Raw genomic sequence first — 14197 nt, 5'->3', positions numbered from 1 at the left:
CATCTCGTCGTGGCTGTTCACGAGAGCGACGCGCGCAGGTCGAGCCACTCGCGCTTGCTCTGTTCATACGCCATTTCGCGCTGCCGCCTCTTCCTCGCTGCAAGCTGAGCGGTGCGTTTGTGCACGGCCGCCTTGGAGCTCGACCTGCTGATCACGCCCGTCGGAGCGAGGGCAGCAGCACGTGGCTTCTTGTGCGCACCACCCAGCATGTCGAGCGACGGAGATGACGTCCTGCGGATGGATACACTGCGGTCCTCGTCGCGCGACCGTCGGCGGTGACGTGCAGACCCCGTCTCGGCACCGAGCCCGACGCGACCGCTGCGCAGCTCCACCTGTACGGGATGCAGAAGCGCGCTGCCCTCTGCCGCGTCCGCATGTGCATACGCGCTGCATCGTTGGTCGCGTGCAAGGTCCCACAGCGCCGTCTGGATGTCTTGGAGCGTGATCTGACCCGTGAGCAATGCCTGCTCCAACGCCTGCTGGTCCTCGTCGCCCAGGTGTTGGAACCAGTCTGCATCGGTCTGCGCCATGCCGTCGAGCCACGACTGCGCCATCTGCCGCTGCTGCTCGGGCGTATGATCCTGATGCTCAAAGGGGAACGCCGCTTCGAGCGGCAACGGTCCCAGCTGTCGTTGCGATGACGATGGCTGATGGCTGATCAGCTGCAGCCACTCCTCCTGCACCTGCGGCTCGACCGCCGTCGGGTCGGGTCCGAACCCATCTGGACCAGATTGAACCGCCGATGCTTGCTGGCGGAGAAGGAGACGCACGGCGTTGGACCGCTTCTGCTTGAGCCTGTCGCGTGTTTGCTGGTGTCGCTTCGACTCGAGCACGCCGAGACCCATGCCTTCCTTCCAACCCATGCGCGAGAGCATGTTGTGCCCGACGTTGTCCCGGGCGATCTTCTTCCAGCGTGGCGCGTTGCACAGCCGCCTTGGCACGTTTTGCGAGCGACGATGCAGCGCCTGCATGGAAGCCTCGAGCAGCGAGATGGCAGCGCTTGAGGCCGAAGCTGAGCCGGGTGGAGGCGTGGCAGTTGGGGTTGGCGACTTGCTTGCGGCGGGCGAAGGCGCCTCGGATGCGGAAGCCGAGGCAAGATCCGCATTGAGCCCGAGGCGATGGCCGATGCTCTGGCGGTGGCGCGCCATGTCCTCGAGCGTGGCGTTGGCAGGAAGCAGGTCTCCGCAGCGCTGGCAGCGCTGCCTCCTGGAGGTAGCGGCGGAAGCGGCAGGCGCGGCAGGGGGCTGTGCTGCAGCAGTGCGGGCAGCTTCGGTAGGCACATGGTTGGAGCGGCGCATCTTTGTGAGCGCTCTGGAGATGAACCACTCCGACTTGTACCGCGCTTCCGGATGGTGCTGGTGATGATGTCTGTGAGTGGGATCATGCAATCTCTGCTTGCCCTTTCCGTGCGTGTGTACGAGCGGATCGGCGACATCGGCTGAAACAAGGTGTGATGTCGACGGTAACGACGGCGAAGATGGTTCTGGGAAAGCCAAGTGCTGGGTGAGAGAAGCGTAGAGCTGCGAAAGAGTGGGAGTGGATGGCCTATGCTCATCCGACAGCTCGCTAGAGCCACCGCTGTTCGAGGTGGTCGGCTGGTCTGGCTCGCTCAGCTGGGTAGCCTTGACGAATCGAGGAGGCGGACGGAGCACGGTGCGGGTACGCAGACCACGCCATGCTGCTTCATCGTCTTCGTCGATGGTCTTTGGTGGGGTGTGGCCGGCATCGAGGTCGGAGGCTGCGATGATGGGATGGTGACGATCGGCTTGGTTGGGGCGGGAAGAGCGAATGTGCACAGCGTTGAGCGCCATGGTTCAGCGTGGATGCATGGCTGACGAGCCAGGCGATGCGATCGAATTGTTGGGAATGGGGATGGGGATGGTGGTGGTGATGGTGAAGAAGGGCTGAGCTGCGGTGCCCCATCTTGACGGGCAGCCCATCCGATCCGGGCGGGTCAGCTGAGCCAGATTTGGGAGCGGCCCTGAAGCAGCTGACCACTGACCGGCTGACCATCCGAAGTGGACCCTGAGAGCCCTCTCTTTTTTCTTTTGTCGGCTCCTCCGCTCGGACCTCCCCAAAAAGACGAAGTGGAGGCCGGGCTATTTTCCGACAATTGTTAGGTTGCAGCAGCGCCTCGCTCTTCTAGGCGGCTCCAACAAAAAGTGTTGTTCTTTCTCTCCCTCCCACTTCACGCCGGTCTCGGTCGATCCAACACAGCCACAACACCATGTCCGATCCAAAGGCGGCGCTCATCGAGGTGCTGGCGCTCGCCTCCTCCACCGATCCCGCCGTGCTCAAACAGGCCAACTCGCAGCTCGACGAGTGGGAGAAGCTGCCCGACTTTTGGCTCGTCCTCCTCCAGATCGCCTTTGACACGCAGCTCAGCCTGCCTGCTTCCTCATCCACGGCCTCAGGACACGATCACGATCAACGAGATGCGATTCGAATACAGGCCATCATCCGCTTCAAGAATGGCATCGACAAATTCTGGCGCAGCCGTGTCGTCGCGCGCGTCGCCGTCACCATCCGACCCGAGTCGAAACAAGCGATTCGCTCGCTCCTCTTCAACTGCCTCCGCGAGCCCAACCGTACCATCGCACTGCAGGCGTCCGTCTCGATCTCCCGCATCGCTCGCCTCGACTATCCGCGCGACTGGCCCGATCTCTTCACCACCCTCCAGCAAGCCATGGTCGAGGCACATGCCGCCCTCGCTGCTCTGCCTCCATCGCCGCAGGTTGGCCAGCCCCAAGACCAGGCAACAGCACAGGCGCGCCAGCTCAACACCACCGTGCTCATGCGCGCAGCAGACGTATGCTCAAAGGCGCTCAAGGAGCTCGAGTCGGTGCGCGTGCTCGCCGGCAAGATGCGCATGACCGAACTCTCGCGCGAGCTCCTCCCCGTGCTCCACCCGATCTTCGAGCAGTACTTCACCGAGGTCTTTTCGCTCTCGGCCAACGATGATCTCGGCACGCTTGCAGCATGGTCCAATACGGTACTGCGCCCAGAACACGTGCGCACCAGCCATCTGCTGCTCAAGGCCATCAGCCGTTTGGCCGTCGCCGACATCGGCATGATCTCGCGCTCCTCCACCTCCCAGGGCGGTGCATCCGCCAACATGGCCCAGGCCTTCTTTCGCTCCACCCCGCGCGCTCTGCAGACGCTCAAGGACACGCGTCTGGCCTATCTGCGCCTCCTTCGCTCTCCGCACGCCGCCCAGCACACCTCGGCCACCACCTCGGCCGCCCTCGTCACGGCGCTCACAAAACACCTCTATGCATTCGGCAAATTCTTCCTCTCGCTCATCCAGCGCGACAATGGCAAGGCCGCCTTTTGGCAAGGCTGGGCCGACGTTGTGGGCTGGTACTGGAGCCAGGCCAAGGACGTCAACGACCACAGCCTCTCGGTGCCGCGCGACGACTACGCCAACCACGCTGCTGTCATTGACTATCCGCCGCGCTTTGTGGTGCAGGCGCTCGTGCTGCTCAAGCACTCGCTCGCTCAGTGGAAGGGCAACCGGCCCGAGGGTGGATTCTTCCTCACGCACGACTTTGCCCAAGAGGCCGCCGACGTGCTCGCGCGCAGGCTCATGCGACTCAACGCCGACGACCTCGAGCGATGGCACGCCGACCCCGAGGAGTGGGCGGTGGGCGAGGAGCAGGAGAACTACGAGCTCGACATCCGGCCCGCCGCCGAGCGCGCGCTCATGGTGCTGGCACAGCACACGAAGCCCGTCGGCTGGGTCGGGCAGCATCTGTGGCAGCTGTTTGAAGCGTCCAACAGTCTGTCGCCTGAGAATTTGGACGACGTTCTGGCACGCGATGCGATCTATGCGGCCGTCGGGCGGTGTCGCGATCATCTCTCCCCCGCAGGCGAGGACGACGAACGTCCCAGCATGGACGTGCTCATGGGCCAGGCGATCGCCGCCAAGTTGGTCCCCGAGGCACGCGTGGGCAGCGTGGCGTCGGCATCCTGGGTGGTTGTCAGGCGCAGGATCGCCTGGCTTCTGTGGGAGTGGTCCGAGCAGGTGCCGCGCGAGTCGCGGCTGGGCGTGTACGCGCTGCTCGTCGAGCTGCTCGAGGATGTGCCGGACCAGACGGACGTAGCGGTGCGTCTTGCCGCCGCGCGTTCGATCGCCGCCATCGCCGACGCGCTCGAGTTCGACGCCGACGGCTTTGAATCGCTGCTGCCCAAAGCCCTGCGCAACCTCGCCACACTCGCCGCCGCGTCGGAGCTGCACGAGATGGAGTCGATCAAGGTGTGCACGGATGCACTCGCCGTGCTGATCGAGCGCATGGGCGCACGCATCGCACCGCACGCCGATGCGCTCGTCGACCTCGTGCCCATGCTGTGGCAGCAGGACGATCCGGACTGCAAGGCGCGTCCGTCGATCATCGTGTTTGTCTCCAAAGTGCTGCGTGCCATCGAGATGCTCCCCGCCCAGGGCTCCAGCGGTGCGCTCATGCAAAAGGTGCATCTCATAGTCGCGCCCATCGTTCGCGAGTCGTTGCAGCCGAGCGTATCGCATCTGCTCGCCAAGGATGCCATCGGCATGGTGTGGATCCGCGCACTGCATTCCACGCCCGTCATGACGCAGCCGCTGTTCGAACTCATGGCACTCGCAAAGGTGCTGGTGGTGCAGCCGGACTACTGCGTCGAAATGTGCCGTGTCGTCGAGGAGATGGCCATGCTCAATCCGCTCGCGCTGCTCCAGACGTACGGCGCCGACCTGCTCCAGGCGATGGGCGGCATCATTGCAGACCCTTCCAACCCCATGGTGCTGGCGCCCATCTCGGCGCTCGATACGCTCGTCCAGTCGCTCGTCGGACTGCCCAACTGGAACGATGTGTGCAGTGCATGGATCGACGCGCTCGAATCCACGCGGCTGGTCGCAGCGATCGTCGGTGCGCTGCTGCACTTTGCAGACGCCACGCTGATTGCCACGCACTTTGTGGCGCTGCTGTGTCGCATCGCGTTCCACTGTCCCGACGCCACGTTTGTCCGTCTTGTCGATGCAGCGTGGCGCGATATGGACCATTCCCGATTCGCCACACCCGCAGCAGTGTGGCGACCGCTGCTCAAACTGGTGTGCGAGCGGTTCGACAACATGGCGTCTGCACGCAAGCGGCGCGTGACAGCGCTCGGGCTCGCATCGATGCTCGAATCGGCCGTGGTCGCGTACGAGCAGAACCCCGACGCTGGCGTTCAGGAGGTGATTGCATGTGTGCCCGAGATGATCGGGGTGTGGAGCGAGATTCTTGCAGAACTGGCCGAGTCCAAACCACTCGATCCGAGCAAGTACCACCGCCCCACTTCGCCGATTGCATCCATGGAGCTCGCCGACGTGTTTTTCGACGACGATGACGACGGATGGATCCAGGACGTTTCGCCAGGTGCAGCAAGGGCACAAAGAACAGCCGTTGCGGATGGAACGCTCACGGCGCAGGTCAACAAGCATGTGGCCGGTGTGCTTGCGCATGCCCATTCATCCGTGCCAGCAGTAGCGACAGCTCTGGCCCAAATGGACCCGCTCGTACTCTCCATGTTCCAATCCGACCTCAACAAATAGACTCACCTCACCACCCACACGCACAACTTCAATCCGAACCGCAGCAAAGACTGGATGACACGGGGGTTGTATTTCTGAGCGAGCGAGGGTGGTGCGGTCTAGAATCTCGTAGCGGGTGCATTTTCAACCGAGCTGATGGGGACCTTGTGACCGACGAGTTCACGGATATCCTTGACCGCATATCGGATCATGGTGGGGCGTTCGAGACTAAGACCCCAACCGAGCACGTTGACGCCCTCGGGCAGCCCCATTGGCCTCAACATCTCGGGCCTAAACATGCCCGAGTTGCCCACCTCGACCCACTTGTTGAGGCCCTGGTGGAACGAAAAGATCTCGAGCGACGGTTCGGTATAGGGATTGTAGGCCGGCTTGAACCTGAGGTTGGTGACGCCCATCTTTTTGAAAAAGACCTCCATGAAGCCGATGAGGTCGCCGAGGGTGATGCCGTAGTCGGCCACGACGCCCTCGACCTGGTGGAACTCGGCGAGATGCGTAGCATCCACCGCCTCGTTGCGGAAGACGCGGTCGATGGAAAAGAGCTTGGCGGGCTTGAATCCCCCGGGCTGGTTCGCGAGCTTGTACAGCATGGCCGAACTCACCGCCGTAGTGTGGGTGCGCAACACCAGCTTCTCAGTCACCCTACGGTCGAAAGGATAGCGGTATCCGACCGAGCCAAAGCCACCCTCTTGGTGGACTTGGGTGACGCGCTTGAGGTAGTCCTCGGGGATGTGCTTTGCATACGGCGGGTCCTTGATGAAGAAGGTATCCTGCACATCGCGCGCCGGGTGCTGCTGCGGCACGAAGAGCGAGTCGAAGCACCAGAAGGACGACTCGACAAAGCGGTCGGTGGCCATCTCGGTGAAGCCCATCTCGAAGAAGATGTTGCGGAACTCCTCGCGCACCTTGAGCAGCGGATGCAGCGCACCGGACGCCGGCACCGCCCCCTCGGCGTCAAAGTTGTACTTTTTGAACGGCGCCGTCTTCCACGACCCAGACTGGAGCATCTCGAACGTGAGGTCCGTCTCGAGCTTCTGCACGGTGAGCGAGAACTGGGCGCCCTTGGCGATGGAGAAGTAGACGAGCTTGCGCGTCGCGACGAGCTTGCGCTTGCGGAGCTCGGCGAGCTTCTTGTCTGCATCCGGGGCAGCGAGGCTGCCTGTGGCGAGAATCTCGACGAGCTGCAGCTGGATGTCGTCGGTAAGTTCCGCGTCCGACTTGCCGAGCGTGGCGTCGGTGCGGCCAAAGGTGCCGTCGGGGAGCTTCTTGGCCCACTTGTTGCGGAAGGCGTTGCTCTGGCCGTTCTTGAGCGTGTCGGCGCCGAGCAGCTGCTTGAGCTCGTCGATCGACTTGCCCGCACCGGCTTCGTTGGGGAGCGCCTTGACGAGGCGGATCTCGGGCGAGCCGTTCTGGAGGAGCACAAAGCCGTCGGGGAGCGGCGCCGAGGTGGACTCCTCGAGCTTGTCCATCACGAGCATCTCCTTGCTGAGCAGCGACTTGAGCACGTCCGAGAGCGCGAGCTGCCATCGTGCGCGCTCCTTGAACACCGCCTCGTTCGCCTCGGAGCGCTTGGCCGGGTCGGTGTGCGCATCGGCGGCGGCGGTCGAGACCTCGGGCGCGATCAGACGCGTGTCGGCGATCTTGCCGTTGGGTGCGGCGTCCAGGGCGGCGAGCACTGCCTCGGCAGTAGGCTCACCGGAGAGCCTTGCTAGTGCCGACATGGTGTATGTATGTATGTGTGTGTATGTGCGCTGTCCTGGTGGCTGCAAAAAGGGCGAAAGCAGCCGGGCGCCTACGAGATCGGTGGGGGTTGGGAATGCGCCTGGATACGATCTGGTTGAATGTAGGTATGTCGCGGCCTCGTGCGGTGGTTTGGCTGGCGTCGGATGGTCGAGATGTTGCGGTCGAGTTGAAAGGCGCTTTGGGGTGATTGGCGAGCGTATGGCTTCAGCATTCTGAGCTGGAGTGCGCTTTGAGCTTTGAGCTTTGGATCTCTGAGCTGCTGGAAGGCGCCGCTTCTTCCTCCTCAATTTTCCTCTGCCCTTGGAGTGTGAGTCACGTGTGGCACGAATTATTTGGAACAAACCCGAATACGGCCTAACATTGGAAATCGTTCGCCATCATCGCTCCGTGTCTTCACGGATCACTTCCCACCAACCTTCTGCAACTGCGAACCTTGCGTCACGCCTGTATCAATCGAACACTACACGCGAACGCTTCTTCCGAGCTTAACTTTGGCGATGTGCGCGCAGCTTCTACTCGCTAGAGAGCATCAAAATGCACGCACGCATCCGTCGAGTCAATGTTGGGCTTCTGCAACCATCAACACCATCGCCTTAAATTACACACAGACCCGGCGCTATCTCGTTCATTCATAGACATAGATCACGGACGGAATGCGCTCATCACAGCTCGCTAGCTTATCGGCGCAACAGTCGTGCGGAACCTCGTTCGCCTGGATCTCAGCCTTGGTCGGAGGCGTTGCGCTTCGCGATGACGATCTGGCTCCGTGAGTGTCCGGCAGCCTTGCCATCTATATTCGCTCTGCTGCTTACACCTTTGCCCCACGATCATATCGCGAATATGACAGGACGATGGTGCTGTTCTTCATGCTGCTTACGTTTCTCGTGATCGGGGGACTGCGCGTGTATCAGGGGCGACGCATGACTCGCATCCTGGTCATCTTTGTGCCCACGCTGTGCTTCGTTCTCTGCCTCGACATCTGTGCCGCACTACGAGCAGACATTTCGAACCGGTCGCACGCGTCCGCATCGCTGGTGCAGACGCGCGAGGGGCTTGCCGAGCTTGTGGCGGCGAACGGATTGGTGGGGTGCGCACCCATGATGCTCACCGAGACGAGCCACCAGGTGTTTGGTCTGCTCAACAAACGCATCGACCCAGCAGCCAAAAGGTGGATCCGATATACGGCGTATGTTGCTCGACTGCTCAACTTGGTCGCACTCATCATGGTGGTCATCGCAACGTGCGACCTCGCGTCTTGTAAGTCCAACCCCCCCGAAGCAGGAACTAAACTCGAAGCTGATTGTGAGTCACTGGGTGCGGGTTAGATTTGACGGCGTGGTTGGATCAGACAAGGTTGGCGGCTGTGGCGGCGGATGCGGGATGGACGTGCGAGACAAGCACGCTCGGACGCGATCTGACGCTGCTGCCGCTCATCGCTAGCGGTACGCAGGTGGTCACCCTGTCCGTCCTAATCATTCTGTAGGTCGATCAAGTGCGCATTGAATGCACAAGTCTTGAGGACTTGACTGACCATTCTTTCATGCAGACTCGTGTGTATCCGGCTTCGATACCGGCTTGCATTCGGAGTGATGCTGCACCTCACCTGCATCAAGCTCTGCCTCGCCTTCCACTACACCTGGCGATGCGCGCGCGACTGGTCAGCAGTGCAACTCTACCTCGGCGGGGACTGGAACCACTCGTCGCCTTCCTCCATCCAGACCGAAGGGCTCCAAGATCTCGCCCACCTCCTCCGTCGAGACGCCGAGGACCCCACGCTGCTGTACCTGCTTGGCATCGTCCCTCTCGTGTAAGTTTATTTCCTCCCAAACCCCGTTTCTTAATGCTAACATTCTTTCTACTTGAACCATCAGGCTGGCCATGATCCTGGTCTACATGCTCAACTTGACGGTGTACACTGATCCTCCGGCGGTAGTGGCGGCTGCACCGTCTCGAACGCGCTTCCGACTCATGCTCGATCCGGCCGCACCCAAGATCGAGCTGCTCCCGACCAAAGCCAATGCAGCTGCCAGCAAGGATGCGGGTAAAGGCAAGGGCAAGGGCGACACCAAGAGCACCGCCGAAACACTCGTGGTCAAACGCGGCTGGTTGGGAGGATGGACGGTCCAATCCGCCACCAACGGGCCTTCGTGGATGGACAAGGCCAAGATGCGCGCTCGACGCAATGTGCGCAAATGGATCATGGGCTGGTCCCCCCCCACTCCCACCCCAGCCTAAGAACCTCAGACTCTCCAAACGAATCCAAAGTAGTGCCGCATGCCTTTGCGATTGCGAGACGGTACAGGTGTGGTATCTAGCGGAAATACTCTGCACGACGCGCATTGATGCCGTACTCTCCCAGCGCAGCCGAGAGGTCGTCCATTGTAAGCACGGTTCGGGAACGGTCCCTTGCGCCCTGCGCATTGGAGCCCGCTGCGCCTGCCGCGCCCGATGCACCTGCTGCACCCACCTGACCACGCGGCCTGCCACCCGGCCCGGCATTGGTGCGAATGCGCGCATACTGGAATGCATCCGCCGCAATGTCGCTCACAAACTTCTCGGCCGCCAGCGAGAGCAGCCTCTTGAGACGCAGGTCGTGGCACTCGAATCCGACCTTTTCGAGGTAGAAGTCGGTGACCTGGTCGGGTATCAAGGGGTCGTATCCATCGAGCAGCTGCAGGAACTCGGCGAGCGTACGGTCCTTTCTCGACTCCTCCTCTTCTCTGCGCGACATGGTGTGCGGGGCGCTTTGCGATGTTGCGGCCGCCGCGGTGGACGGCATGGGCTCGTCATTGTCGCGCGGTGCTGCTGCGGATGTTGTCGTCTGGGTGGGAGTAGCAGCTCCCGATCGCGTCCCATCCAGTCCACGACGCGAGACGTACTTGGACAGATCCTCCTGCGTAGCCACACCCAGCACAAACGCCCTACCGGGATCCGTGATGAACGCAAACGGTTGCGACTGCAAAAACACCTCGAGCTCGGCCAGCCCCGTGTCGGGCGTGATGACGGTATACGTAGCTGCCGGTGCAGACGAGGACGCGGACGCGGCTGGGCCGCTGGAGAACTTGGTCATGATGGAGGCGACCGTCTTGTCGCTGTTGCCCTCCTTGAGCTGCTCCTCGAGGCGGTGCTTCTGAACGTAGCCGAGCAGCTTGCGGTTCTTGTCGCTCACCAGCGGCAGCTGCGAGTAGTCGTGGTCGAGCGCCACGCGCAGTGCCGCGGCGATCGACGTCGAGCGCGGCACCGAGATCGCAGGTGGCACCTGCAGGTCCTCGACCGTAGCGCCGCGGTACTTGGCCACGAGCGAGGCGGATGGCGCTGGAGGTTGGCCGACGGGTGCGGACTGCGGGCCCGAGATGGGCGCAGTCACGGATGGAGATGCGTTGGACATGGCGACGACGTGTTGGACGGATGTGGTGATGGTGCAGAGCCAGAAGAGCAACACGCGCCGATGCTGAGGGTCAGCTGCAAACCTCCATGAGTAACTTCACGCACGGCAGCGCAGCGCAGGGATGCAAGGTGATCGACCCGCACCCGCACCTGCAGCTTCCCAGAGCGGAAATTCCCAGCTCAGCCCTTCTCAACGTCACGTGTCGCGCTCTGCAGCCTCACTTTTTTTTTTGTTTCTGGAAAAGCAGCGCAGAGTCTCACACTGAGCGGAGAGGCGCAAGTCAAAGCGCTGCCCGTCGGCGGCGACTCCTTTCTTCTTCTCCTCAACTCATTACGTTCTCGTATTGTGGGAACAAGGGGCACTGCTCTCACCTCTTATTCCTCTATCTCGACGAACAAGATCCGTACCTCTTTTACAGGGTTGCAAACGAGAAGGTCTTCTCGTGTTCCGGCATCGACTTTATCCTCCGGGATCTACGGCGCTGGAACAGGACCTCGGCTCGCACATTCTTTTCCGTCTTCATCCAGCCTGTTTTTGCACTCACAATATCAATGCTTTGTCGCCATCATTTTCATCGACTGCCGGTATGGATGGACGCTGCGATCGCTGTTCGCCGCTTGGAGCGATGCAATCGCAGCGGAGCCGCGCCGGTTATCGGATCGGAACCAGACTGTGGCGACAATCGGTCTCATCGAGACGGTGCCGGCCGAGAAGCGCAAAGTCGTCTTGAGGAGCTTCTGCAAGCGAAACCGGAGCGGCGTGGCGTAGCCATCGAGCTAAAGCCGATGCGGGATGGTGTGCTGAAAGCCAAGCGGCTGGGCACCAAAATGGCGACCTCCCCTGAGCGAGAGCGGAGAGCGGTGAATTTTTGGAAAAAGCACGACATCCTCGGCGTGCCTTGAGCCATCACAGAATCACAGAATCGTGAATCACAGAAGCCTCGGCTGGCTACGCCCTTTGCACGTCAGATTGGGCGACATGCACGTCAAGCCGCCCTCCGACGCCGCACTGCACATCGCCTCCGCCTACTGCAATCGCAGCAACTCTCTTGCTCGGTCTGACCAATCCAGAGCTTGGCGGTGGCTCGGTCAACTGCTGCTTGCTCGGCACAATCGACCCCGCTTGACCTTGTCTGAGCCTGCGCCAAATGCTATCCGCGTTGGATTCCGCCAGGTGCGACGTCGCTCGCCATCCCCCGTGCCCGCCCCCACGCCAAGCCACATCGCTGTATCACGCAACAAAGCTACCAGAGTCCACCATCCCCCTCTCCGCTGCAGCCGGTACCTTGGGCATGAAAAGGAGTGGGTGACAGCTCCTTCCTATTGTGGCGCTGGTCGCCTCTCCGACCGAGAATGGCGAATGAGGCTTTGGCTTATCCGAGCCTCGCCCACTCTGCTCTCGGCGTCGTCCTTCTACAACCCGGTCCAAGTGCCCCCAAAGTGCGCCGGCTGAATCCGCACTAACGAAGTGTCAGGGCAAGCGAGCTCTTGACCACATGGACACACTAGTACCACGAAACTCGGAAACTCGTGTATAGCCGTGCTTCCATCCTTGCTGCTGTCCAGGATAGACTGTGAGAAGACATAAAAGCCTGCCCTCTTGGAGTCGTTGAGATGTTCTTCCCCCTCACAACCTTACCGGTCTATTTCGCCGAGATGAGCGCGCTTCCTCGGCTGCCCAAGGATGCTCCACCTGTGAGCATCAGCGCACCCAATGCTGCTGTCGACATTGTTGCCGCCACATCCTCGCCCGTCGAGGGACGTCACGATTCGATCTCGTCGAGCTTCGCAGACGATGACAAGTCGGCGACCAAGGATGGTGCGTGGACGCCGAGCCAATCCGAGTCGCTCGTCGACGACGACCTGGCCCCGCTCTGCCGCTCGCACATCTTCCAGGACGAAAAAGTGGCCGAGCACTGGCGCAATCTCTACGACTCGACGCAGTATGAGAACCGACATCGCTTCGACCCCACGTTCGAATGGACCGTCGCCGAGGAAAAACGGCTGCGAAGAAAGATCGACACGCGTGTGCTCGTGTGGAGTTGGATCATGTTCATGTCGCTCGACCTCATTCGCAGAAACATCAACCGCGCTCTTGCCGACAACCTGCTCGGCGACCTCAACATGAACCAGAACGACTTCAACAACGGCCAGGTCATCTTCCTCCTCTGCTTCCTCAGCGCAGAGCTCCCCTCGGGTCTGATTTCAAAGAAGCTCGGCGCGGATATCTGGGTGCCCATCCAGATCGTCTCATGGAGCATCGTCTCGGGAAGCCAAGCCGCTCTTCGCAACAAGGCTGGCTTCTTCATCTGCCGGGCCTTGCAAGGCTTGTGTCAAGGCGGCTTTTTGCCAGATCAAATCCTGTATCTCAGTTACTGGTATACAGGAAAAGAGCTCAACACAAGGTTAAGCTACTTCTATACAGTGTTGGGCCTCAGCCAGATCCTTGGATCGCTTCTTGCGGCCGGTTTTAACCAGCTCAGAGGTCTGCATGGACTGGCTGGTTGGAGGTATCTCTTCCTCTTCGAGGCTATCATCACTCTCGTTATTGGCGCGCTCTCGTTCTTCATGCTCTCGCCCAGTCCGACCCAGACCAAGGGCATTCTTCGTGGCAAGAATGGCTGGTTCTCAGAGAGGGAGGAAAAGATCCTCATCAACCGCGTGCTCAGGGACGATCCCTCCAAGGGCGACATGAACAACAGAGAGGGCGTCTCGGTCAAGGGTCTCCTCCGTTCGCTAGGCGAAAAGGATCTTTGGCCCGTCTATCTTCTTGGTCTTGTGGTGTTTATCCCCTACTCGCCGCCGCAGACGTATCTCTCGCTGATCCTCAAGCAGCTTGGATATGGTACGCTCGATGCGAATCTACTCGCGATTCCGTCGCAGTTCTTCTTTGCCTTCAACACGATCTGGTATACCTGGCTCTCGGCGCGCTTCAACGAGCGCGGCATCATGGCATCACTCTCCAACGTGTGGAACATCTCGTTCCTCATCCCGCTTTACTTGCTCAAACACAGCTCGTCCGAGCACTATAACTGGATCCGCTACGGCCTCATCACCGCCCTAACCTCCGTTCCCTACTGCCACCCCTTCCTGATCGGGTGGGTGTCACAGAACTCGGCGTCGGTGCGCAACCGCGCCGTGTCGCTGTGTCTGTACAACATGTCGGTCCAGGTCGGGTCGATCATGGCCACACGCGTGTACACGAATGGCGACAAACCGTACTACCGCAAGGGCAACCTTGCCCTCGTCGTCCTCGCCGCAGTGGGTATCGTACTCTGCTGGCTCGTTAAGCTCTACTACATCAAACGCAACCAATCCAAACGCCGCATCTGGGATGCTCTCACTCCGGACCAGCAGCTCCAGTACAAGCTCACCACAAAGGACGAGGGCACCAAACGTCTAGATGTCTTCTTCGTCCATTAGACTCCTCGACGCCTCCGCGGGAACTGTCGGATACGGACACAAGGAATAGAAGTTTGCATAAGCACGAACGGCGAAAGTGGA

At 61.0% G+C, this 14197-nt stretch overlaps 6 protein-coding genes across 6 annotated transcripts; 3 read left to right on the top strand and 3 right to left on the bottom strand.

The window, feature by feature from the left end:
- Positions 1-17: 17 nt before the first annotated feature.
- PAN0_003c1572 (uncharacterized protein) lies at positions 18-1811 on the bottom strand (the record flags this gene model as incomplete). Its single annotated transcript, XM_014802531.1, has 1 exon — positions 18-1811. The coding sequence occupies one exon, from the start codon at positions 1809-1811 to the stop codon at positions 18-20; it is 1794 nt and encodes a 597-aa protein (XP_014658017.1).
- A 416-nt stretch (positions 1812-2227) lies between these two features.
- On the top strand, positions 2228-5566 carry PAN0_003d1571 (ARM repeat-containing protein; the record flags this gene model as incomplete). The annotated part of the gene is made up of 1 exon (XM_014802530.1): positions 2228-5566. The coding sequence occupies one exon, from the start codon at positions 2228-2230 to the stop codon at positions 5564-5566; it is 3339 nt and encodes a 1112-aa protein (XP_014658016.1).
- A 98-nt stretch (positions 5567-5664) lies between these two features.
- Positions 5665-7284, bottom strand: PAN0_003c1570 (phenylalanyl-tRNA synthetase alpha chain; the record flags this gene model as incomplete). Its single annotated transcript, XM_014802529.1, has 1 exon — positions 5665-7284. One exon carries the CDS (start codon positions 7282-7284, stop codon positions 5665-5667), a length of 1620 nt encoding a protein of 539 aa, XP_014658015.1.
- A 675-nt stretch (positions 7285-7959) lies between these two features.
- PAN0_003d1569 (uncharacterized protein) lies at positions 7960-9541 on the top strand (the record flags this gene model as incomplete). Its single annotated transcript, XM_014802528.1, has 5 exons — positions 7960-8072; positions 8154-8563; positions 8632-8767; positions 8853-9113; positions 9178-9541. 5 exons carry the CDS (start codon positions 7960-7962, stop codon positions 9539-9541), a joined length of 1284 nt encoding a protein of 427 aa, XP_014658014.1.
- Positions 9542-9617: 76 nt separating this feature from the next.
- PAN0_003c1568 (transcription initiation factor IID, TAF10 subunit) lies at positions 9618-10694 on the bottom strand (the record flags this gene model as incomplete). Its single annotated transcript, XM_014802527.1, has 1 exon — positions 9618-10694. One exon carries the CDS (start codon positions 10692-10694, stop codon positions 9618-9620), a length of 1077 nt encoding a protein of 358 aa, XP_014658013.1.
- Positions 10695-12307: 1613 nt separating this feature from the next.
- On the top strand, positions 12308-14116 carry PAN0_003d1567 (MFS general substrate transporter; the record flags this gene model as incomplete). The annotated part of the gene is made up of 1 exon (XM_014802526.1): positions 12308-14116. The coding sequence occupies one exon, from the start codon at positions 12308-12310 to the stop codon at positions 14114-14116; it is 1809 nt and encodes a 602-aa protein (XP_014658012.1).
- Between the last annotated feature and the right edge of the window lie 81 nt (positions 14117-14197).

Source organism: Moesziomyces antarcticus, assembly GCF_000747765.1.
Source record: "Moesziomyces antarcticus DNA, scaffold: scaffold_v10003, strain JCM 10317, whole genome shotgun sequence".
Classification (NCBI taxonomy): Eukaryota; Fungi; Basidiomycota; class Ustilaginomycetes; order Ustilaginales; family Ustilaginaceae; genus Moesziomyces; species Moesziomyces antarcticus.
The sequence above is the reverse complement of the archived record's forward strand: the minus strand, read 5'-3'. Positions and strand labels throughout refer to the sequence as shown.